General features: G+C 40.4%; 2 protein-coding genes across 7 annotated transcripts in view; both read right to left on the bottom strand.

The window, feature by feature from the left end:
• GGACT (gamma-glutamylamine cyclotransferase) overlaps window positions 1-1781 on the bottom strand; it is a 39744-nt gene extending 37963 nt beyond the window's left edge. Inside the window, exons 1-2 of one of the 4 annotated variants that reach the window (XM_081127263.1) lie at window positions 1342-1451; window positions 1090-1229 (exon numbers count right to left, since the gene is read on the bottom strand). The gene's annotated coding sequence lies outside the window, so the exon portion shown is untranslated. Of the gene's footprint in view, window positions 1-262; window positions 283-1089; window positions 1230-1341; window positions 1465-1545 lie in introns of those variants that run through there. The other 3 variants (XM_081127261.1, XM_081127262.1, XM_081127264.1) reach the window with 3 other exon arrangements.
• Window positions 1782-8428: 6647 nt separating this feature from the next.
• Window positions 8429-25460, bottom strand: part of TMTC4 (transmembrane O-mannosyltransferase targeting cadherins 4) — a 58701-nt gene continuing 41669 nt past the window's right edge. For 2 of the 3 annotated variants that reach the window (XM_081130086.1, XM_081130085.1), the window contains exons 15-18: window positions 16262-16376; window positions 15133-15245; window positions 10816-10885; window positions 8429-9638 (exon numbers count right to left, since the gene is read on the bottom strand). In XM_081130086.1, the coding sequence (XP_080986212.1) occupies window positions 9490-9638; window positions 10816-10885; window positions 15133-15245; window positions 16262-16376 (447 nt within the window). In that variant the 3' untranslated portion in view covers window positions 8429-9489. The remainder of the gene's footprint in view (window positions 9639-10815; window positions 10886-15132; window positions 15246-16261; window positions 16377-25460) is intronic. The other variant, XM_081130087.1, reaches the window with a different exon arrangement.

Raw genomic sequence — 25460 nt, 5'->3', positions numbered from 1 at the left:
TCTTCTGTAAACCCACTGGAGGGGTACAGTAACACCTCACACGCAGTAAGCTCTGCCTATGCGGCTATTAGGCCAACCTAAACAAGGCTTTCTTGCCCTGAGCAGTTTCACTGACAAGGGAGAGACCTTCAATTGAAGAATGACTCCTGGTCACGTTTAACCAATGCTCTCTTAATAAAATCTCTAATAACTAAGGTTTACCCCGGGCTGAGGAGTGCTCTAGCGAAGACGGCTGACCAAGATCACCTGATTTTGCCCTCACCTTTCCTTGAGACCTGTCCCTCTGCAAACACCGCTGCCTGCCGGCACCCTGCCACCTACAGGGTGCCCTACCCCCTCCTGAAGGCCCCAGCTACCTGTGGCCTTTCAATGACTCCGCCTGAACAGCTGACAGAGGTTGGAACTTCCAAGAGATCTTACTAGATAAAGAGAAAAATGAGCAGATAATTTTAAAACTTAAACAGTGTCCGTTTCTATCCCTGTTCTACTTCCTGTGGCCCATTTCTGAAGGGACAGCCTGAAAAAACCGCCCTGTCTAGGATCAGTGTTAATAGTTAGGGCCCTCATCAGCAAGGTCAACCGGTCCAGAACACTTCCGAACAAAAACTCACCAATTACAAAATTTAACCTTGCAAACTGTGCTCCTGAGATGCAATGCTCTCTGCCAGGTAGTCTCCTTAGGAATTTCTACTTTCCCCCTGGGAGTCGGTTCAAGAAAACAAGGCATTTGGGGAAAACGAGGGCAAGCTGCAGGGTCCCTTCATACTAGCATTTCAGTCAACTGTGTACGAGCCGGGAGAACAGCCTTCAGTCGTGGGAAAATCACCTAAGTACTAAGACCGACACTTTACACAGGCCAATCCAATTGATTTAGAGATACCCCTTAGTTTTTAACACGCAATTTCTCCCTGGGACATTTAGGAAAATTAATAACCTGCTTTTAAAAATGGTTACAATGACTTCTTATCAGTTCAATATTAACAAAGCGAGCTCGGCGTCAAGAAGGTATGTTCCCAAAACCGCGCACCCGCTTCGGGCTCCAGGGCGACCGTGGCGGCACCTGGGCCAACAGAGGAAAAGGGCACTGACCGCACTTCGTCATCAAGGCAGCAAGGGAAACCGCCGGGGGTCACCAGACGCTCCAAAGAAAACTGAGCTCAAAAGCTGGCAAACGCCACAAGTTTTCAGATTTCTTTTGTAGCTTCTGGTCTCCTCACAAACGGGAATCTCTAAAATTAAAAGCAATTCCGACAACTGTTAAGCATCATTCGGCTGAGAAATCCTTTAAAAACTCCCTCTGAGGTCTCGCCTCGCCCCCTTGGCAGGAACAAGCGGTCACACCTGAGGCAGGGCCTCGCCGGCCCCCGGCCCACTCCGCCCGCGGCGGCCCCCGCGCGAGGACAGCCGACCTGCGCGCGCCGTTAACCGCCCAGCGTCCCTCCCCCAGCGGTTCCGGGGCGGCCCGCGGCCCCGCCCCGGCCCCTCCCCGCCCCTCCCCTCCCCTCCCCTCCCCTCCCCTCCCCTCCCCTCCCCTCCCCTGCCCACCTTCCGGACCCCGCGGGCCGGACACGGACTCAGGCCCGGAGTCACGCGCCGCGCAGGGACCGACGGCCCAAGGTCCCCAGGGCAGCCTCGCAGGACAGGCGGGGTCAGCTCCGGGCCCTCGGCTCGGCCCGAGCCCAACGCCTCACCGGCCGCAGAGCGCGGGCCGGGGCGGCCGAGCGGAAATCACTGGCGGACACGGACTCGGCCGCCCCGGGAGGCCGCCCCCGGCGGCGCCCCCTGGAGGCGGGACGCGGTACCAGCCCGCTGTGGCCACGCAGCTGTGCGCCCCGCGCTGCGGGCCGCGCGCTCACCTGAGGCGCTCCGCCGCAGGCAGGTACGCCGCAACACGTCCCCCTGGGCGCTCAGGGCCAGCCTCCACCCCACGCTGAACCCAGACCCACCTGGGGATGCACCACATCAGCTACACACAGACACACACACACACACACTTAGAAATGAGCCCACACTTGGGGACCCAGACCCACCTGGGGATACACCACATCAACTACACACACACACACACACACACACACACACACGCTTAGCAATGAGCCCACACTTGGGGATGCATCCCATAGGACACATCGTTAAGGCCTCACACTGGAACACTGGAGCATCCACACTCACTCAGCCTGTAACTGGATACAGATAATCATATAGTCTTGATAATGCCAATATTACCAATTCTCCCTTTTGAAATAAAACTGTGGTTGTGGGAAGCAATGGAAGAAATGGCTTACCGTCTCTCCCCTGGCTCCTAGGACTTAAATTGAGTCCCAAAATTAGAGGAGTAGAGACCAAGGCTGAAGAAGAATTTTTCTCTAGATATTTTTTGTTCATTCTGAGTTGAAGCAATGCTACTTTGGGGACTCGCGACAGGAGTGGCACAGAGATGGAGAGGACCACTTCTGTCCCCAACCACCCCCCAACCTCCAGACACAGATGTATGGTAGTTATTGAACTAGCAATAATCTCCCTTAATCACTTTCTGCCCCATCCATTTTCTTGTGTGTGTAGACTGGTTGAAATCTTGTTACAGTCTAGTTTTCCTCCAAGCATTTCCAATAATGCTGATGTGCTTGTGTTATGAACAGATGTACAATTCCAAAAATAAATAAAAGATCAGATTCATAAGCCATAATTTTCACAGAGTTCTTTCTTGTCTTGGGAAATTCATGATTAAATTGAAATATATAAGAAATTTTGTCTAGTATATATTTTTAAAGAGTAGCAATAATCATCTTAGTTTGTTCTAAGGGAAGAATAATTTTGTTTTTATATATTTGTTTATGAGGAAGGGAGATCCTATCAACAGGAAAGTGAGGCATATATATGAGTAAATAATTCCTCTGGGAAAGGAAAATTAAAGATGGTGACAAGGTGATCGTTAAGTTGCATTTACTGCCTGGCAAAGCTAGGAGAGTCTGATCCAACATAGACTAGACTCTGTGGGATGAAATCTTAAGTTTAACTGTCAAAAAAGAACTCATAGACTAATAGTTCAAAAGTAGTGGTTTTCAAGATGTGACCCCAGACCAGTAGCTTCAGCTATTGAACATAGAAACACAAAATGTCAGGCTATACCCCAGACTTTCTGAATCAGCAACTCTGAGGGTAGAGCCTAGAGATGTGAATTTTAATGAGCGCTTTGGATGTACTTTCAAGTTTTAGAACCATGGTTTATTGAAGATTTGCTCCAGTTACTCTCAAACTGTATTGTCCATGTGAATCAACTGTAGATCTTGTTTTAAAAATGCAGATTCTAGCCCGGCTGGCGTGGCTCCGTGGTTGGATGTCAACCTATGAATCAGGAGTTCAGGGCACATGCCTGGGTTTCAGGCTCAACCCCCCAGTGGGGGGCATTCGGGAGGCGGCTGATCAGTGACTCTTATCATTGATGTTGCTCTCTCTCCCTTCCTCTCTCTGAAATCAAGAAAAACATTATTTTTTAAAAGGAGATTCTATATGTGAAATAATATTGAATGTAAACTGTAATTGAAAAATAAAATTTTAAAAATGCAGATTCTAGCTCAGGTAGTCTGGAGTAGGATCTAAATTCCACAGGATTTACTTGTGTCTGGGCACACACAAGGGCACGGTCACTGTAAACATGGCTGCCCAGCAAAGGCAGGGGTGGAGACTACCCTCAAAAAGGCAAAAGGCACAGTTTCTCAAGAAAACTGGTCATTTTAGAAGAGTCCTTGGCTTATTGGTTGAGGATTGGTGGGTTACACAGGAGCCCTCTCGAGCCAAGTGCTCTGGTGGGGTTAGGAACTGATTTGATTCACTGGGGCTGTCAGGCTGCATCCAGATGGTACAGGTAAGTCACTCACTCATAAGGGTTCTGCCCACTATCAGCTCTTTTCCTCCTCATTGTGGTCCATTGCTCTGCCATCTACAACCTCCCACTTCCTCCAGGCTCAGGATTCTGCAGCCAATAAATGCTAGGCCTGGGTAAAGCTCAACAAACATTTCCTTTATCAACTCAAATAATTTAAGCTAGCAAATAGTCTTTAACTGGAATTACCCAGTTTGGCAATGTTTGTTGTCTAAATCCGAGCAGGTAATTGCCAAGCTCTGTCTTCCAGACTTTGGTGTCATAAGGTAGATGCCTAATTTATATTTGACTAAGTGTAGGGTGGGGCAAAATTAGGTTTATAGTTGTGCATACATGTAACACAAAGCTTATTCTTGTATTATTAATTATTGTCTTACTTTCTATACAAACAACTGTAAACATACTATTGCCACACCTTGTACACTGCTACTTAGTATTATGCAAGAGCCCGGCCTCATCTTTTTGTTACCCCTAGCCCATGCCTTCAGCATCAAAAGCACTACCCAATAGATGGGAAAATATCTTCTGTCTCTTAAAACTATAGCTATAATGTGAAATAAACAACAGAGCAAGGAGACTATATAAGGAGCTTGAGGTCTAACTAAATAACACTATAAAATATACTGAAATATTATCAAATTATTCTAGTAAATTCAACTTACCACGTTTTTGTACGGTCCTTGTGCTCAGAATGAGTTTTAGATTTTTAAATGCTTGAAAATAAAAATTGAAAATACTTCATGACACATGCAAATTATGAGATTCAAATTTCAGTGTCCATAAATGTTTTACTGAAAACACAGTAACGCTCATTCATTTATGTATTGTCTATGGTTTCCACAGAGACCACGAGGCCCACAAAGCCTAAAATATTTACCATTTGCCTTTTTACAGAAAATTTGTTTACCCTACCCTATACTCTTTTGCTCCAGCCTCTGTTATAATCCCTACCTCCCCATTGTGTAATAATTGATTTATATGACTACTTACTGGACTGAATTTCATGAGAGCAGACATATATATATTTTAATATGTCTATTGATTTCAGAGAGGGGGAGAGGGAGAGAGAGAAATGCCAATGATGAGTCATTGATTGGCTGCCTCCTGCACGCCCCCTACTGGGGATCGAGCCTGCAACCCAGGCGTGTGCCCTGACCAGGAATCAAACTGTGATCTCCTGGATCCTAGGTGGATGCTCAACCACTGAGCCACACTGGCCAGGCCAGACCTATATTCTTCATGAATTTCCAGCACTTCACACTATGGTACACAGAACAGGCATTCAATAATAATTACTTCATTGAAGTTTGCTTTTTGATCATTTGCCCTATGTAAATCAATGTAAGCTTAATAAAAAGTCTTTACAGTTAAGCATAGGATCCTCTAGGCTAATTCAGAAAATTTGTGTGCAAAAAGTAGGAAAATATATCCTTCAAATAACTGGATTCCTTGCTTCTATTTCTAAACCTAGTTCTAAAAAAATTGTTCAATTTGAAAGCAGCAGGGTTCTTTTATTTTTTAATTCTGTCAAGTTATTTTACTTAATACAACAGGTCTCACTACTAAGCAATTTCCATGGCAAAGAAATTAATGAGCAGACAAAACCAACCTCACAAAGCTAAGTTTATGCACATTAAATTCAATCTGGTATCTCTGGATTTAGTGTTTTAAAGATGATGTGCACAGTTGCCAGATATTTAAAATTAAGGTATTGCCCCTTTTTCCACAAAAGATATACAGTATCTTTTCTAAAAGGACTATGTAGTTTTCCAAGCAATTGCAGTTGCAGTGGTTTATGCTGTTCTCACCCATCTTCTGTAAATTTAGGAGTAATAAGCAAAGACTCAAGTGAAGTGCTATATGAGGTTATTTCACTAGTTTTGGTGAATAAATCCTTAGTCATGAGTAGGGGTATAATTGTAAGAACTCTCAGAAAAAGCAATCTGACCAGCCAAATATGCCATCTACCATGAACAAAGCCAATTACACTGCAGAGGCCGAAAAACAAACTCTAATACCCTGTAACATTGCTGTTATTATTAGTCTTAAAACTAGGATCTGTCTGCTCTCCAAACGGTAACTTTTTAAAGGAAATAATGCTTACCTGGTGCCTAGAAATGAAGACTTACAAAGTGAAATGTAGCTCAATTCCCGTGAACTGTCAGTGTAGGAAATTAGTACATAAGTGTTCTTATGTGCCAAGGCACGACATTCTTTTTCCATTTTATTCTTTGAACAATAGTATGAAGCAGGGTTTTTCAACTCTTGGGGTCCTTCTATTTGGGTGAATACAGTAAGTGCACCCCAGTTTCCCTCTATGTACAAATGGCTGACCCTTCAATGGAGTTTATATCTCAGCAGAACTCTTCGTTTTCCCCGACTGCCTGGCAAAGTTTTTACCAGCAATATGAGGTCCAAAGAAGAAGGCCAAGGCAATGGAACCAACCTATGTTCTTAGGAAGTAGACAGAAAATTTGACTTGATTCTATGTGTCATTGACTCCAGGAAAAAAACCAGATTCACCAACTGAGGGAGAGTTTCCAACACAGAAGGAAAGAAATGTCCTGACAACCTGCGACACTTGGGATAGCTGCAAATATAAAAGACATGAATGAGCGACTCCCACTCCCCGAGAAATCCCCTGGAAAGGAGGCTGCTAACAACCTTAGTCCCAGACATCTACACCAGCATGCCTAACCTGGATACACAACACGGCTGAGATGATCTACACTGTAAGCTCCCCAAGGGCAGGACTCCAGTCTGTTTTCATTTCCCATTGTATCCATAGCAGCTAGCACACTGCTAGTACCCAGTCAGTGCTCAAGAAAATACTTGCAAAAAATAACCTGAGAGTAGCAGGAGGGATCCTTGTGATGGAACTGTTTTGTATTTTGACTGTGGTGACCACACAAATCTATACATGTGATAAAAACTGCACAAAGCAAAACATGCAAAAGAGGACACGTAAGACTGGTGACATCTGAATGAGGCTGGTGGATGCATCGATGTCAAAGGCTGTGATCATGTACTATAGTTATGCAGGATGTTACCACTGGGGGAAACTGGGTGCAGAGTATATGAGAGCTGTTTATCATTTCTTGCAACTGCACGTGAATCTTCAATTATCTCCAAATAAAAAAATGATATAAGAGGAGAAACAATCTCAGATTGCTGACATTAATCTAAAAGGTAGTAGGACATGGATCAAGATGGACAATGGCTTTGAAAAGCTGTCCTCTGTTTAAAAGAGAGAGGCCACTGAGGGTGGAGGTCCACTAATCAAAGAGACAGATACTTGTGTGGAAATTCAAGGGTGGAGCTCACTTGGGTGAGCTGGAAAATAGGAGAAATGGAGAGCTGCGATATTATTGCCGAAGTTCAGTACTGTCTACTTGGTCAGGTAGGGGAAATGAATAATGGGTCTCAAGACACAAAATACACTAAGAAATAAATGTAAGACTGCATTAAAACAAACAGTGAAGCACTGTAGCAGTAGCACATGTTAAACAAGCAAAAAGCAACCCCAGGCTGCCTTCTGGGTTTCACGATGTTCACTATCTGGGAGGTGAAGGGTGACAATCAGGAATCTCAGATCTCCCCAACTGGCAAACTCCCTCCCTGTTTGTTTTGACATCCCCCTTCCCCACTCCCTACGATGATTAGCAATAAAAACAGTAAAATCTAAAAAGATGCCAAATAAGAGGGGAACTGGGAGACAGCCTTCCACTTCAGTCTCCTTAGGAAGGAAACCACGGAATGAAGAGTGTGGCTGCCTGAAGGTGGGAAAGGAGGGAAAAAGAGAGCCAGCGTGGTGCACTTCCAAAATCTGCAGAGTTAAAGGACATCCTGAAAGATCAATCTAATGACTGTCTTCCCCGGAAAGGAGACAACCGCAATGGAAATCCTGGGAGACAGAGCCAGGAAAGCTAAGCAGACTCGTTTGGGAGGCTGGGGTCCCAGATTTGCACATCTTGATATGACACTAAAGTTTTAGTATCAGAGGGGAGGAAAAAGAAAGAATCCTAGAGGGACTTTTACACGAAATATTTTTCTCTTTACCCTCGAAAGACAAGTACTATTTTAAAGAAATTTGCTTTAAAAAAAAAAAAAAATCAACAAGCTTATAGTGTATCTATTATCTGCCAAGCTAAGCACTATAGGAACCTAAATAAGTATAAGATAGTTCCTGGGACCATATAAGAAATGTTTGAAACACACCACTTTCTTTTCTGATGTAACTGAACCATCTTAAGTTACAATATTGATCCATAAATCTATGCAGATCTGTCCCCTGCCACCTACCCAAAAAAGAGTGTAGAGAATCAAATTCATCTCAATGTGGGATCTATTCACCCCATTCTCTGAATCTGAATAACTCCAGAGTACAATTCTATTAAATGGTCCCTAAAGCCAAAAAGAAGCCACATACTAGACAGGATGAACTGGTCACTGTGATTTCATTTTAAGGGGAAGGAGAACACAAAGTTTACTAACTTGAAAATCATCTATTAAAAAGGCAATATGACATTTTTATATCGGTTTATATAGAATTTTACTGCATAAGAAATCATAGAGATTGCATAAATCATTAGGTCAACAACGTATATAGAAGAATGAAACATGATGATTCTGATCAAATAAGTAGAAAAAATAATCCAATTCTTAAAAATACACAAACTCCCCAAATGTGGTTTCTTTTGAGAGAAAATATACGTCTTGCATTTTCTGGATATAGTGATGACTGGTTCCATTAAGCCAGATGGTAAACTGCTTTACAGTTAAAAGCACTAAAAAGCAACTTTCATAGATGTGTAGCCCTCTCAATACTGGATATAACAAATAAAGACATGAGGCTGCTTGCTTTTGCCTAAACATAGCTTGCATTTTCTATTAATAGTAACAATTCACGTAGAAAGTGACATAATTTTCTATGTTATGAAACTACATAAGTTGGAGAATCCAAACAATATTGCAGGAGTGAACTTCTTCCTATGGGGGAAAAGTATATAAATATACTAGATGTTAACATTTCCATTCTTCATTCAATTATTTCCCCTGTTCCAAACATAAAAATACAAATAAATATATTTCCTTACAAATGAAGTTCACAGTCTATTATTTAAAAAAAGATTTAGAAAAACCAAAAATCTTAACTTACTCTTTGTTGTCATTAAATAAAAAATCTAATATACAGACACATTCAAAATTTATATAAATCGTAGGAGTCAGTTTATCATTTCTTGTTCACAGTTGATGTTTAATAGTGCTAGTCTACACAGCACGGCTCACATCCCAAATGCAGGGTTAATTCTACTGTAAGTTGCTCGAGATAATTTTTTTCTTTTTCTTTTTAATTAAAAAAGACTTCTTATTCTGGGAATTTTGGAATTTATACTTGAGTGGTCTGAAAAAATACAACTTCAATGCAAAAACCACATCACGCATTCAAGAGTATATTGCTGGTGCTGTAATCTTTTTGCATGTCTTTGTTTTCATAGGAAAAAAAACAGAATAAAATAAACATGTAAGACTTTTAAATGTTTAAACATAACCACATAACATTAGTGATATGCCTCATGCATACACAGGCACAAAAACCGGAAGGATTAGACGTCTTTCTTTTGCATTTGTTCCAGCTTTCGTCTTAGGAGACCATAATTCTCCTTCGTTCCTGGTGCAGCGGGGTCAAGATGCAGAGAGATTTCATAGTGTTTTTTGGCCAAGTCTAGGTGTCCCCAACGATGATAAAGCACAGCTGAAATAGCAAGAGATGAATTTCATTGGGAACGCTTCTGAATAACTTGCAGTGTTCTCAACCACTTGTACAAAGAAATATTAAAGAGGCTCTGAAACCATTTAAAAAAATCATTGTTTAGAACAATATTGTTTGTACCACAAACTTTGTTTATTGTAATCACACTTCCTCGTGACTGTCTGTTTAACCACCCCCAGTTCGTCCTGCAGTTCTTCGTATCACTAGGCATGAGCCATCTCCCTACAGCAACATTATTACATAAAGAAAAAAAGGAAGAGTACAGTAAGTTTCTCAATCCTGCTGGGAAATTTCCAGGAAGCCAGACTGAATAGGGCTGGGCTCCCACACTCCCTCCCTGACTATGTAGAGGTCCAGCTGTTTACATAAAGATTCCCTTATACCTTTTGGCAAAACAATAGCTTGTTCGTTGCCAGCTGAAAATAAGGTTCTCACATCAAGATCTGACCATAGAATGACAGCTAAAATAAATCTAATTATTGGAATGGCAAACCTCTGATGATTATAATGATTTTGTAAGTAAAACTAACTTGCTAGATAGGCAGAAGAGCAACTATTATCAAGGCATCATGACTTTTACGATGAGGAACTATAGAATCTGCAGGGGTCAGATTTGGTGAAAAAAATAGTCACAGGACTGAGCATTCTAAACATCAACATACTGTGCTCTAAATACCTTAGTTATTGAGATGTATAATGGAAGAAAGGAATTCTAGGGACCCAATCTTGGCAAATGTATTTCTAGACAAAGGCATAGGAGAACATAAGAAAGCAGAGAAAGCCAGGCTAGAATGGAAGGTCTACTATAGAAGATGGGGAAGAGTATGTATGTCAGACAGCAAACTGCCACAGCACATCTCAGTTTAGCATTCTTAGGATCCTTTACACACACACACAAATCTGAGTTTTATCATCAGAGTGGGCGATTTTGGGGCTGTTCTCGTCATATCATTAAGATTTGTAAATATGACTGTTACTTAGCTACCATTATAGTGTAATAATTTCTTTTTAAAAACCACATTTTGAAACCAGATTATAAAGGACAATACGGGCTAATTTTGAAAAAACTACTCTCCTGACATCGATTTTACAGAAACACACCACTTCATCAAAATTACACAGACTTTAAATATGATTCAAATTGGAAAAACTTCTTTACCCAAATTGCCATGGTAACTTGCAGTATTTGGATGAGCTTTAATTGCTTTGAGGAATAACGCTTCAGATTCCTAAAAAAGGAAATACATAAAAAGGTAATGCACATGACACAAAACCGATGCACATTTTTATTGTCTATGGTTTTTGAACTCTTAGTGTGCTTTTTTTGTACCGCTGCATCTTTCTTCCAGAAACACTCGGAAGGCCCAGCAGGGCCACACCTTGTTGAGAAGAGGCTCGGAAGGATGACAGGGAAAGTGGGTGACAGGGCAAAGGCGACAGGGCAGTGGTCAGTGGATGACGAGCAGCTGTGCGATGGCTGCAGAGAGAATGACTATGCAAATGAGCTCTGCCACCTGTTTAATGAAATGGCTGGAATTCTGTGACTTCAAGCAAGGAGCTCATTCAGGGTGCAGTGGAGGGCGAGTGAAGGTCAAAAGACTGAAAAGGGCTGGGCTGTTGAAGACACCCACGAAACCGTCATTTTCAGTTAGCATCAATGAACTCATTTCCAGGATACTCAAGGTAAGGGCTGGGGCCTTTTTAATCTCCCCCAATAATCCACAACCCCTTTGGCAACCCCGAAAAGCAGCCCCTTCAGCTGGGAAGATGAGCAGAGAGAATGAGAAAGAGACAGCCGCCTGCCACCAAAGCCATGGCAGTACTGTGTGTGACCATGACCAAATGCCCTTGATGTGCGTGAACTGATTTTTCCATAGATTTGCATTTCCTTCACATAGTACTCACTTCCAGTGGGGTCACTAAGAAGCACGGCCAAGTGTTTGCTTACCTGACCATTACTGGCCACGGCTAGCTGGCTGGCTGGTCCCTTTCTACCCAAGTGTGGAGAAACAGAGATGCCTAATGGTTCTCCCTGACACCTGCCGGGACAGCTATTCATGCCGTCTATATTTCTGTTCCTAAAGGGCCAAGCACACTCTAATCAGTGTCAAATGCCAAGCTTAAACAACCAAAATTGGTGGTTTGGGGACAACTATGTGAGTTTTTCTAGGTGGGCGTCCCACTCCAGGATCCTGCATTTTATAAAGTGTAAGAGTCCAGTTTCCTTGCCCCATGATGGCCTGTGGCACTCCTGAGAAACAGAGTGGCTGAAATGACCTCCAACTGCCCCGTCCTCTCCACCTAGACATAAAGAACCCTCACTTGGTCCTTTGCAGGGCCTTTCTCTGTCTCATATGTTGCCCAAAATGTGTCAAATACATTTTGTCTAATACACTTCAGAAAATTATACTATTTTCCCTTCTTGTTGATGAAAAAATATCTCCGATTTAAAATGTGAGTTTATTTATTTATTCCTTGGCATAAATCTGCATGTTACCTGGGTCTCTAAGCATCCACACACCTCCACAGAAGATCAGTTTATAAACAGTTCATTGCTTTCTGGAACAGGCCATTAAAAGGCCTGATTTAACAGATGAGTATTTCATGGGCTTTGAATACCCACAGATGCTTGTATTCTAAAGAAGCCTCCCGCCCTGCTCTGCCACCCAGGGCCCAGATACAGTCCCAGGGCCACTGCAGCAGCATCCTAAGACTGCCTCACTGCTATCTGAGAGGGTGGCTGTCTAACCCACAGTCACTGTGCCCCCCCCAAACCTGCTCTTCTTTCCAACACCTCTTCTTTTGTCAACGTGCTATCGTTTTTCTATCTTCCAGGCTCAGAAACTGTGACTCATATTTTCCTCCCCCATTGTTCTACCACATTAGCTATAAATGGGAAATTAAATGGCAATAAGTAATATAAATTCTAATAGAATTTCATTTAATAATCACTGAACTAAAATTATTGTGTGTGTATGTGTATATATATATATATATATACACATACACACACACATTCACCATTTAATAGTTATAAATTATGCCCTTGTACATTTTTCTTATCACCATCTCCGTTGTACAGATGAATAAACTGAGGCGTGGTTAAGTGATTGCTGTTTGGTAAAAAGGGCTGCTTGCATAAAAAGATGTCCCATAATCACATGGGTTTAATGAGAACACTCGCTCTGCACACCAAAGTCTCAATGATTGTGGAAGCCTGAATGTTTCAGAGCCAAATGTGAGACACATTCAGCTATTTCACAATTACTAATGGGGCACTTAACAAATGCTCATTAGCATGCTGGACAGCAATGGAGATAGAAAAACAGGACCGAACACTCTGACCTCAAGAGGCTCCAGGCTCACTAAAGAGATTCATCAAAAGTTAATGAGACTTGCCCTAGCTGGTTTGGCTCAGTGGTTAGAGAGTCGGCCCACACACTGAAGGGTCCTGGGTTCGATTCCGGCCACAGGCACGTGCCTCAGTTGCAGGATGGATCCCTAGCACTGGTCGGGGCACGTGGGGGAGGCAACCAATTGATGTGTCTCTCTCACATCGATGTGTGTGTCTCTCTCTCGCTCTCTCTCTCTCTCTTCCACTCCCTCTGAAAAACAATGGAAAATATCCTTGGGTGAGGATTAAAAAAAAAAGTTAATGAGACTCTAAAACCACAAATGCTTAGGTGAAAAGGGAGCTGTACGAACAGCAGACATCTGTCCTGACGGAGACGATGGCTGAGCTGCAGTACTGCTCGTTCTACCTCTACAAGCTCCCTTCATGTCTCCTCTGCAGAGCCGCCCCACCCAGGGCTCTGCAAGAACAGGCTGCAAGCGGCTGACCCATAGCAACAGGCATCATCTTTACAAAGGAAAAACCATTAAGAGAAAAACCTAGATGATGGTTTAAAATTCCAAATCTTGAATTTAAAAAAATGTATTGAGGGTTTGGTGGCTGACACCATGGCTCATAGGGTAACATCGCAGCCCTCCTTTTGGCAGCTCCTGAAGAGCTCATAATAAGTTCCATGGTTCAGATTCATCTTCTGTTTCCTTATCTTAGGCTCAGTGTCCTGGCCTAGACAATTAGGATGCAAAATGTGTAGAGAATGGGAAACCCATTTGTCTATTCTGCTTTCTAAGGAGTATTTTCTACTTCATCTGGGAAAAAAGAACAGTGTGAGCTGGAAGCCAAATGAACCCTGGATAGTTGCCTTAATAGAATTCTAGTTTGTAGGCTGTGGGATGATAGAAAAATCAATACAATGATTACATAAGCTGAATCCTGAAGACTTGCTGTAGGTGGTCCCTGGGCACCCCCAACAGGTCCCAGGCTGACAGGGATGGCTGGAAAGGTCATTAGAAAGGAAACCCACACACCTCACCTCCTTTCTGCCCCCTCTACGCAAGTAGATCCATAAAAAATAAAACTTAACCCCTCAAAAAGTCATCTCTGGAGTAAAATCTAGAAATGCTAAAATGTATACTGGAGCTGTTAAACAACCTGATATTCAAAAATGAGAGAAATGCATGAAATATATTACTACTATTATAGGAAATTATAATGGTAATGATATCTAATGAGCAGAACGGCAGAAGTAAATAACACAAGACAAATATGAATTAATCACTACCTCTAGGCCTAATGTGATCAAATTCAGATGTGGTTCCGGATTTTAAAAGAAAATATTTTTCGCATGAATGGACTAAGGCACTTCTTCTAAAAGAGTTTTCTGTAACATCTGTGTTAGATACCCAGGATACTGGTTAAAAATGCATATCCCCTGACCTTACGCAACCAATGACGTGTCTCTCGTGGCGAGGACGGTGGGCACCTGCATTCTAACACCCTCCCTTGGTGATTCTGATAGACCGAACTAAAGCTTGAGGTCACAGTATTAGGAACACTGAGCCCTCTTCAACACGCCAATTCACAGTCTACTTCTGGCCAACCCTGAGAGCCCAGTTCGATAGAGCCCAGATAAAACATATTGTGTTTCATTGGTCAGGAACTTCTAGGGCCTTGCAGATAACCTATAACTTAACTCCAGATGAGGAGAAATTTGGAAGCAGCAAGAGCCAGTCCTGTATTGCCCATGGGCCATTACTCCTTTTGTGTGGAAGACGGTACCCACAGATAAACCCAGAGCTCCAGCCCAACTGCAAGGGGCTGAATCACACAGCTTCGTGCCCAGGTCGGGGCTGGGCATCTGCTAGGATGCACCTCTTCTCTGGGCTTCTCCTCCCCTCCCACCTTTGAGCAATGGTGGTGAATTCTGATCAGGAAGAACACAAAGTTTGACCTTGCAAATCCATCTTTTCGGCAACTTCTCCAGGAAGCAAACTGACCAAGCCCCCCTAGTGTACTGATACCACTGTTTTGGCCTAATTCTGAATTTAACTCGGCAGAAGTAACACTTACAGCTTCTGTAAATTGCTGGCATTAATTGCAAGAAATCACGGCCTGCAGTTTACACACCTTGTATTTCTGGGACTTTCCCAGCACATTTGCCAACGAGAACATCAGAGAGTGATCATTAGGTATTAATTCCAGTGCCTCTCTTCCAACTGCTTCAGCTTGGGCTAAATTACCTGCAAGTAGAAAGTGAAAAATTGTACTAGTATTTTGGTCTCTCTCTCTCTCTCTAACAGGGCTTATGTGCATAATATACAATGATTATGAATAAACTACTTAAGAAATTCTATGTAAGCAATACACACACACACACACACACACACACACACACACACAAATGATCCTACCAGCTGCAAAGCCAATGCAGCCCAGTGTAATTCTGACATAATATATAAACAGCTTTTGATTAAATTTTGTATAAAACCTAATTTTAATTTCCTCCAGATACCAATTATACCCAGATCTGAGAAAACAAATCTGCAGAATAAGAACATCACAGTAGCATTTTAATAACGGAATATTTATCATATAGAAGGACATGTTCTACACTTTCATTAGAAACGAGTATGTCTTATTCACATGGATTAGATGGCTCACTGGCTTTAAACTCTGCTAAATTAAAATGATCGTTTCTTCTGAGATGCTTGGAGTTTTAAAACTAGACGGGCAGAGTATCTCCTAGTTGATCAAGTCTGCCACGGGCTAAGAAGACAGATCATCAAGTCTAATATTAGCATTATATCTAAAATAAGAATCTCTGAGTGTAGGTTTGAGGGCATCTCCTTTGAGGATAGTGCATGAACTTTAGAGCATGAACCTAGCACCACCCATTTCATAGCCCAGAAGCCATTCTCGCTCACTCTGGTTACCTCCAGCGTCCTAGATGCTGGGCACTGCTAGAGAACAGGCCTCAGAGAAATGAGATGTCAGCACTCTTTCTCCTTCATTACTAAACAGCAATTTCAAGCAAAGGGTCATTTTCCCAGACTTTTATATTCTAATATGTCAAAAGAAACTCCATTTTCTAGAAGAATAGACATTTTGTAATGCAAAATATTAAATCCCATAATAATTAAAAAAAACTTTAGCACACACTAGGAAAACCCCCACAATAATCTATATTTCCTAATTATTCAGTGGTACTGTGCCATGAAATTACTTCCTCTGATTTCTGTAATTCACCTTTCTGTACCTGTGTTATCAAGGAGTATGATCATGTTGTTCCAAGCCAGGCTGTGCTCTGGCTTCAGCACAGTAGCATTTCTCCACGCATTCAATGCATCCACATGACGATTTAGATCTGCATACTGAAAATAAAGCATGGGCCAAAAAAATCAATTTTCCAATTTTTTCTCTTCTTCTCTCCAAGACATAACCAAAACCAAACCCCAAATCAAATAAAACCTAACCTGTGTTTATTGAGTTTCTAATTTTTCATATTAACTCACTGAATACTCAAAATAATTCCAATGAAGTAGATAACTCCCCATTTTACATATAAATCACCTGAGGCACAGAGAAATTAAGTAACTTATCCAAAGTTATATATCTAGAAATAGTAGAGCAGAGGTTAGAACCAGGTGGTCTAGTTCCCAAGCTACAATATCTTAACTATAACCCATAACTTAGTGATTCCAGGGGTCAAATCATATTTCAGGCTACTGAAGAGAGAGAAGTTAAAAACCTAATCATCAGTCCTTTTCTAGAAAGACTTCACATAGTCCATCTTTAATATGTTGTTAGTTAAGGGTAAACAAAATATTTAATGTGATTACAAGCTAAATGTGTCAAATTCACCTTGTGCCTCTTCCTGCCTAATCCAAGCGTCATAAAAAACTATGAGCAGATCAGACTTGTAAACTCCCTGGGTATTTGGAGCCTGTTAGCCTCCTTTAGAAAGGAGAGAATTTTCTGTTGCTTTGTTTTGACAGGCAGTGTTGACTAACATTGGTAACAGAATACAAAGTGGCTGGCTCTCAATTTGCATAGTCAACAAAAGTGCACTGTGGGAGAAAGTGATGGATTTTTTAGCAGGTGACCCTCTTGCCCTCTTTAACTCAGTTCAAATGCGCATCTCATCTGAATGAACCTGGTTTCTTTAACTCTACAAAGAGCACAAATGATAACAATTTATCAGAGTTTAAAGCTATTTTCTTCCTGATGGTCAAGTCTGTCTTTTCCTTAGACAACAGAAACATTTTGACTTGCCCTATGACCCACACAGCAAATGGGTGGCATATTATGCAAAAAAGATTTAATAAATTATGGAAACATTTACGAATATCCTTTCGCTAAAGATGTCAAAATTTCCCATGAGACTTGGAAACTCAAGTTACTGAATCTTACCCCTTAAATAAGGAAATGATATGAAAAGTTTAAAACCTTAAAATAATTTAGGCTGCTAATTATACCAACATTTAATTATCTCTCTATATTTGATGTTCCCATTGATTTCTCGGTCAATTCTCTCCAGCAAGTGACATACATTTGAGAAGATAAAATCAGTGGTGATCTTCTTTCTAACAAACCCAGGAAAACCAGCATAACATCATTTATGCAACAATAAAATTCTTCACATACTTTGCTATTTATTACTATTATTGTTATTATCACTATTTATTGAAGAGTAACAACAGGCTGAAATTTAATTTTATGTTGTGTTGACCTTCACCCTTATAGCTTCTATACAAAGTGAACAAGCACTTTAAGGAAAGCAGAGAAAAATGGTAATTTATCAGGAACTACCCATCCAGAAAGTGGATAGGCAATGAACATATTATTTACCTACCAGTCCTATGCCTATACTTTGCAAACTACATTTCCCAGTGTCCTTTGCCCCTTGGCTCCTTGTTAAGTTTCTGCCAATAGAAGTCACACATGATCATCAGGTGGTGGGAAGAGGAGAGTAGCCCTTCCCCCCCTACTTTCACTCTCTCCTTTCTGTTTCTTGGCAGTGTCTATGAAGTGGCTATGTCCCTTCCTCCACAGTCCCAAGGCAGGAGGCAGTGGTTCTTCCTTCATGATCTCAACTCTTAAGGTGGTGGTAGCTCCGGAGATGGTGGCCCAGTCTCTGAGCTCTAACCCTCTGGTGCCACCACATCCTCCTGTTTGTTTCCCCAACCCTAGGGTTTCCTTTTACTCTCTGAGTTAATATCACCTTTCCATTTTTGTTCTTTGGGCCTTCCAACAACTGTCTAGCCGATTCCCTATGTTAAATCTTCTCTATTTAAATATACTTAACATGGCTTGTGTTTTCCTGAATGGATCCTGATACAATTAGTCCTTGCATAATAAATTGTCTCTAGTAATATCTCCAGTCACTACTATTATAGTTCTCTAATATCAGTAATATGTCCCAAATAATCCAGTTCTTGCCAATTCCTATTTCACAAGAGAACAGCATTATATTCTTTTCTTATCTGGGTTCAGAAATAAAAAATACATTTCTGTCTCCTGTTACTAAACATTGACTACGGAGGATTTACAAAAAAGAAACTTTTAAGTTATTAAGTTCCTTTTATTTGTTAATATAGAAATGTGTTGGTTGAACTGTTAATGATTAAGCTCTTAATGCTTTTAACTTGTCAAGCAGGCAAAAGCTGGATAATTAAACAACAGTGGAGAGCAAAATCTTTAAATAAGCAAAAACAGTTGGCAGAAGCAAACATAAAAAGTTCATTTCACGGTAGCATAATTTGTAAACGATATACACAGAAAGCAGTCCAAGGTCTCAGTCTATTCATTTTTTAAAATTGATTTTTAGAGAAGGAGGAAGGGGGGGAGAGTGAGAGTGAGAGAGAGAAAGAGAGGGAGGGAGGGAAGCATTGCTCAGTTGCCTCTCTCACACACGCTGACCAGGGATAGAACCTGCAACCTAGGTATGTGCTCTGACCAGGACTTGAACTCGCAACCTTCTGGTGCATGGGATGATGCTTCGGAATCTCAGCTGCTGCCCACGGGAGCAGGACCAGCCCTTTTGCATTTTAGCCCTTCCTACAAATCTCAATGTGGCTTCTGTCAATCCTTGGTTATAAGACTTCTCTTCAGCTAGTCTTCAGTTGGTTATTCAGGTTGCTTGCTCTATATTTTCATTGTAATTCCAGTTTGGTCCTGGGAGATGATGAGTGTAACATCCACCTGCTCTACTGCCATCTTAGATTCTCCATAATGTGATTTCTGAGCTTCCGTCTTCTCCTTTTTCAAGAGACAGCTCCCTGCATCCCTTGGTATTCCTGCGGATAACTGTTCTCCACACATAGGAAAGCTCAGGAGGGCATTGGATTTATTTGAAAGGGTTTTGAGATTATTCGATGGAAGTAGAAAAGAATGTGTTTCATAATTACATTCTATTTTAGTTATTAACAGAATATAAAGATTTAATTGATCTGATTTTCTTTATACCTTGGGACATTTGCCAAGTGACCTCAGACCCAGTACTGGCATCAAGTTTGAACCTGTGTCAATCTGGCGAATACCAATCGCCCCTACTTGGTGACTCACTGAGAACCTACCTCATGCAACTTGAGTACCACCAGAGGCTCTTTCAGTGACTGAGCCTAACAGGCAGCTGACAGGTGGAGGTGGATCTTGGGACTTTTGCTGACCTGTCCCCAGGCCTAGTGCTGGTAAAAGCTGGCCATGCCCAGCAGAGACAGCCACAAACTGTGGATGACTTTGTAGCTCCAAGCAGGTTACTCAGGGCCAGTCACAGGCAGTGTCTGACACTGGCCTGCACCAAGAGGCCCTAGAACCAACAACCCAGTGGCCAGCTTCACACATCAGAGCAGAATCCAATTAGCTTCACAAGCAGTATATCCCAAGGGAGATATGAGCAGGCACCATATCCTGCTGAGCTGAATTCTGCTTTGTGTAGTCAGCACCTGCACAGAAGCTTGTACACTGAAGTATGGGTCAATCCTCACAGTAAGCCAGACTCAAGGTTGACCCCATGTACAAACAGGCCAATAAATCAAGACTCAGTTACAACAGGAGGGCCTACATAACCCACAAGGGACATTCCAGGAGCACCCAGCTCAGGTGATCAAGGAGACTGTGCCACTGGGCCCCAAAGGACACTATGTAAGCCCACCCTACCAAGATCAGAAGTCATAGCAGATCTACTTAATACACAGAAAAAACACAAAGAGGCTGCCAAAATGGGAAGACAAAGAGATATGCCTCAGGATAAATATCCAGAAAAATATCTAAATGAAATAGAGGCAAGCAATTTACTAGATATCATTTTTTAAAAAAGGCTATTAGGGTACTCAAGGAACCTGGAAACTTCAACAAAGAGATAGCAAGCATAAAAAAGGACACACAAACCATAAAAAGAACCAGCCAGAAATGAAGAATACAATATCTGAAATGAACAATACACTAGAAGAAAGAAATAGTAGGTTGGATGAAGTAGAGGATTGAATCAGCAATTTGGAAGACAAGATAGCAGAAAACACCCAATCAGAACAACAAAATGAAAAAAGAATTTAAAAAAATACGAATAGTTTAAGGGATCTTTGGGACCACATGAAGTGTAACAACATCAGCATCATAGGAGTACCAGAAGGAGAGAGAAAGAGCAAAGGATCAAGAACCTATTTGAAGAAATAATGACTGAGAACTTTCCTAACCTGGTGAAGAAAAAACACACACAAATCCATGAAGCACAGAGAGTCCCAAACAAGAAGCCCCCCAAAAGGCCCACACCAAGATATATCATAAATAAAATGGCAAAGGTTAAAACAAAGAGAGAATCTTAAAAGCATCAAGAGAAAGACAGTTATTTAGCTACAAGGGAGCTACCATAAGACTGTCAGCTGATTTCTCAACAGAACAATTTCAAACCAGAGGGATTGGCATGAAATGTTCAAAGTGATGAAAAGCAAGGACCTACAACCAAGACTACTTTACCCAGCAAGACTATCATTTAAAATTGAAGGAGAAATAATGAGCCTCCCAGACAAGACAAAGCTAAAGGAGTTTGTTTCCACCAAACCAGTATTACAGGAAATGTTAAAGGGTCTCACTTAAGAAGAAGAAGAAAAATAAACAAAACAGAGGGACATAGCTAAAAGAATAAAATGGCAATAAATACATACTTATCAATAATCACTTTAAATGTAAGTGGCTTAAATGCTCCAATCAAAAGACATAGATAGCTGAATGGATAATAAAACAAGACCAATATATATGCTGTATATAAGAGATCCACCTCAGAATGAAAGATACACACAATCTAAAAGGGATAAAAAAAGATGTTTCATGCAAATGGAAATAAAAAAAAAAAGGCTGGGGTAGCAATACTTATATCAGACAAAATAGACTTTAAAACAAAGGATATAGTAAGAAACAAGAAGGACATGACATAATGATAAAGGGAGCAATCCAAAAAGAGGATAGCCCGGCAGGGCACGGCTCAGCAGTTGAGCGTCAGCCTATGATCCAGGAGATCGTGGTTCGATTCCCAGTCAGGGCACATGCCCGGGTTGCAGGCTCGATCCCCAGTCGGGGGCGTGTAGGAGGCAGCCGATCAAATGACTCTCTCATCATTGATGTTTCTCCCTCTCTCACTTCTCCCTTCCTCTCTCTGAAATCAATAACGATGTATATTTTTTAAAAAAATTAAAAAAGAGGATATAACCCTTGTAAACATTTATGCACCCAACATAGGAGCACATAAAAGTAGAAAGCAAATCTTGATGGACATAAAGGGAGAGATTGGCAATACAACAGTTAAAGTAGGGGATTTTAACACCCCATTGGCACAATGGATAGATCTTCCAGACAGAAAATCAACAAGGAAACAGTGGCCTTAAATGACACACTAGATGAGATGGATTTAATTGTTATCTCCAAGCATTTAACCTGAAAGCAGCAGAATATGCATTCTTTTCAAGTGCACATGGAACATTTTCTAGGATAGACCACATATTAGGTCACAAAACAAGTCTCAATAAATTTAAGAAGCCTGAAATCATATCAAGCATCTTCTCTGACTACAATGGTATGAAACTAGAAATCAATCACAAGGAAAAAACTGAAAAAGACATAAAGGCTAAATAACATGTTACTAATCAATGAATAGGTTAACAATGAAGTCAAGGAAGAAATCAAAAGATACCTGAAACAAATGAAAATTGGAACACAACCACCCAAAATCTGTGGGACACAGAGAAAGCAGTCCTAAGAGGGAAATTCATAGCATTATAGGCCTATCTCAAGAAACATAAAAAAGCTCAAATAAACAATCTAACTTTACATTTAAAGGAACTTGAAAAATAAAAACAAAGCCCAAAGTGAATAGAAGGAAGAAAATAATTAAGATCAGAGCAGAAATAAATGAAATAGAGTCTAAAAAAACAACACAAATGATCAATGAAACCAAGAGCTGGTTCTTCGAAAAGATAAACAAGATTTTAACCAAACTCATAAAAAAAAAGAAAAAAAAAAAAGAGAGAAACCAAATAAATAAAATCAAAAATGAAAGAGAAGTAACAACTGACACCAAAGAAATACAAAGAATTGTAAGAAAAATACTAAGAACACCTATATGCCAACAAATTGAACAATCTGGAAGAAATGGATAAATTCCTAGAAACATACAATCTTCCAAAATGGAATCAGGAAGAATAAGAAAATCTGAATAGGCAGATTACAACTAATAAAATTGACGCAGTAATCAAAAAACTCCCAACAGACAAAAGTCCTGGACTAGATGGTTTCACAGTTGAATTTTACCGAACAATCAAAGAACTAACCTATCCTCAAACTATTCCAAAAAATTCAGGAGAAAGGAAGACTCCCAAGCTCAGTTTTATGAGGCCAACATTATCCTAATTCCAAAACCAGAAAAAGACACTACAAACAAAGAAAATTATAGGCCAATATCCCTGATGGACATAGATGCTATAATCCTCAACAAAATATTTTATAAAAAGGTCATACTTTTATAATACTTCATAAAATACTTTATAAAAAGAAATACTTTATAAAAAGATCATACATCATAAATACTTTATAAAAAGATCATACATCATAATCAAGTGGGATTTATTCTATGGATCCAAAGTTGGTACAATATCCACAAATAAATAAATGTGAAACATCACATAAAACAGGATAAAAATCACACGATCATATCAATACATGCAGAAAAAGCATTTCATAAAGTCCAGCACCCATTTATGATAAAAACGCTCAGCAAAGTGGAAATAGAACATACGTCAATGTTATAAAGGCCATATATGACAAACCCACAACTAACATGATACTCAATGGGAAAAAAACTAAAAGCATTTCCCTTAAGATTGAGAAGACAGGGATTTCCACTTTCACCACTCTTATTCAGCATAGTACTAGAAGTCCTTGCCACAGCAATCAGATAAGAAGACGAAATAAAAGGCATCCAAATTGGAAAGGGAGAAGTAAAACTCTCATTATTTGTAGATGATACAGTACTGTGTAAAGAGAATCCTAAAGATTCCACCAAAAAACTACTAAAATTGATAAATGAATTTAGTAAAGTAGCAGGATACAAAATAAATATCCAGAAATCAGTTGCATTTTTAACACCAATAAGGAACTATTATAAAGGAAAACTAAGAAAAGAATCCCATTTACAATTGCATCAAAAACAAACAAACTCCAAAACCTAGGAATAAATTTAACCAAGCATGTAAAAGACCTGTACTTGAAAAATTATAAGACATCGAGGAAAGAAATCGAAAAAGATACAAATAAGTGCCCATGGATTGGAAGAATTAACATCATTAAAATGTCCATACTACCCAAAGCAATCTATAGATTCCACACAATTCCTATCAAGATACCAATGGCATATTTCATAGAACTAGAACAAATATTCCAAAAATTTATATGGAACCTCAAAAGACCCCAAATAGTAACAACGATTTTGAGAAAGAAGAACAAAGTTGAAGAAATCACACTACCTGATATTAAACTATACTACAAAGCCATAGTAATCAAAACAGCATGGTACTGACATAAAAACAGACATATAGATCAATGGAACAGAATAAAGAGCCCAGAAATAAACCCGCACCTTTATGGTCAATTAATATTTGACAAAGGAGTCAAAAACATACAATGGGGTAAAGACAGTCTATTCAATAAACGGTACTGGAAATATTGGACAGATATGTGCAAAAAAATGAAAGTAGACCACCTTCTTACACCATACACAAGAATAAACTCAAAATGGATTAAAAACTTAAATGTTAGACTTGAAAACATAGGCAGTAAAATTTTGGACATTTCTCATAGTGATATTTTTTTCTGAAATATCTCCTTAGCAAGAAAAACAAAAGAAAAAATAAGCAAATGGGACAGCATCAAACTAAAAATTTAGTTTTTGCACAGCAAAGGAAACCATCAACAAAACGAGAAGACAATCTACTGAATGGGAGAACATATTCACCAATGATACATCTGATAAGGGGTTAATATCCAAAATTTATAAACAACTTATAAAACTCAACACCAAAAAAACAAACGGGCAAAGGATCTGAATAGACACTTCTCCAAAGAAGATAGACAGATGGCCAATAGACATGGGAAAAAATGCTCAACATCGCTAATCATCAGAGAAATGCAAATTAAAACGAAAATAAGATACCACCTCACACCTGTCAGAATGGCTGCCATCAATAAAACAACAAACAACTAGTATTGGCGAATGTGGAGAAAAGGGAACCTAAGTGCACCGTTGGTAGTAATGCAGATTGGTGCGGCCACTGAGTAAAACAGTATGAAGTAACCTCAAAAAATTAAAAATGGAACTGCCTTAAGACCCAGCGATTCCACTTCTGGGAATGTATTGGAAGAAACCCGAAACACAAATTCAAAAGAATATACGCACCCCTATGTTCACTGCAGTGTTATTTACAATAGCCAAGATTTGGAAGCAGCCCAAGTGCGCCTCAGTAGATGAGTGGATAAAACAAACGTGCTACATTTACAGGATGGAATACTACTCAGCCATAAAGTGTAAATCTTATCTTTGGTGACAGCATGGATGGACCTGGAGAGTATTATGCTAAGTGAAAAAAGCCAGTCAGAGAAAGACAAGTACCATATGATTTCACTTATATGTGGAATCTAATGAACAAAATAAACTAACAAACAAAATAGAAACAGGCTCATCAATACAGAGAACAGACTGACAGCTATCACAAGGGAGGGGGGTTGGGGGGCTGGGTGAAAAAGGTGAAGAGATTAAGCAAAGAAAAAAAAACTCTTAGACACAGACAACAATATGGTGATTCCCAGAGGGAAAGGGGGTGGGGGGAGGTATAAGAGGGTAAAGGGGGATAAATGGTGATGGAAGGAGACTTGACTTGGGGTGGTGAACACACAATACAGTATACAGATGA

This window comes from Miniopterus schreibersii (assembly GCF_964146895.1).
Source record: "Miniopterus schreibersii genome assembly, chromosome: 2".
In the NCBI taxonomy this organism is placed as follows: Eukaryota; Metazoa; Chordata; class Mammalia; order Chiroptera; family Miniopteridae; genus Miniopterus; species Miniopterus schreibersii.
Note: the sequence above shows the minus strand (reverse complement) of the source record. Positions and strands in the feature narration are given on the sequence as shown.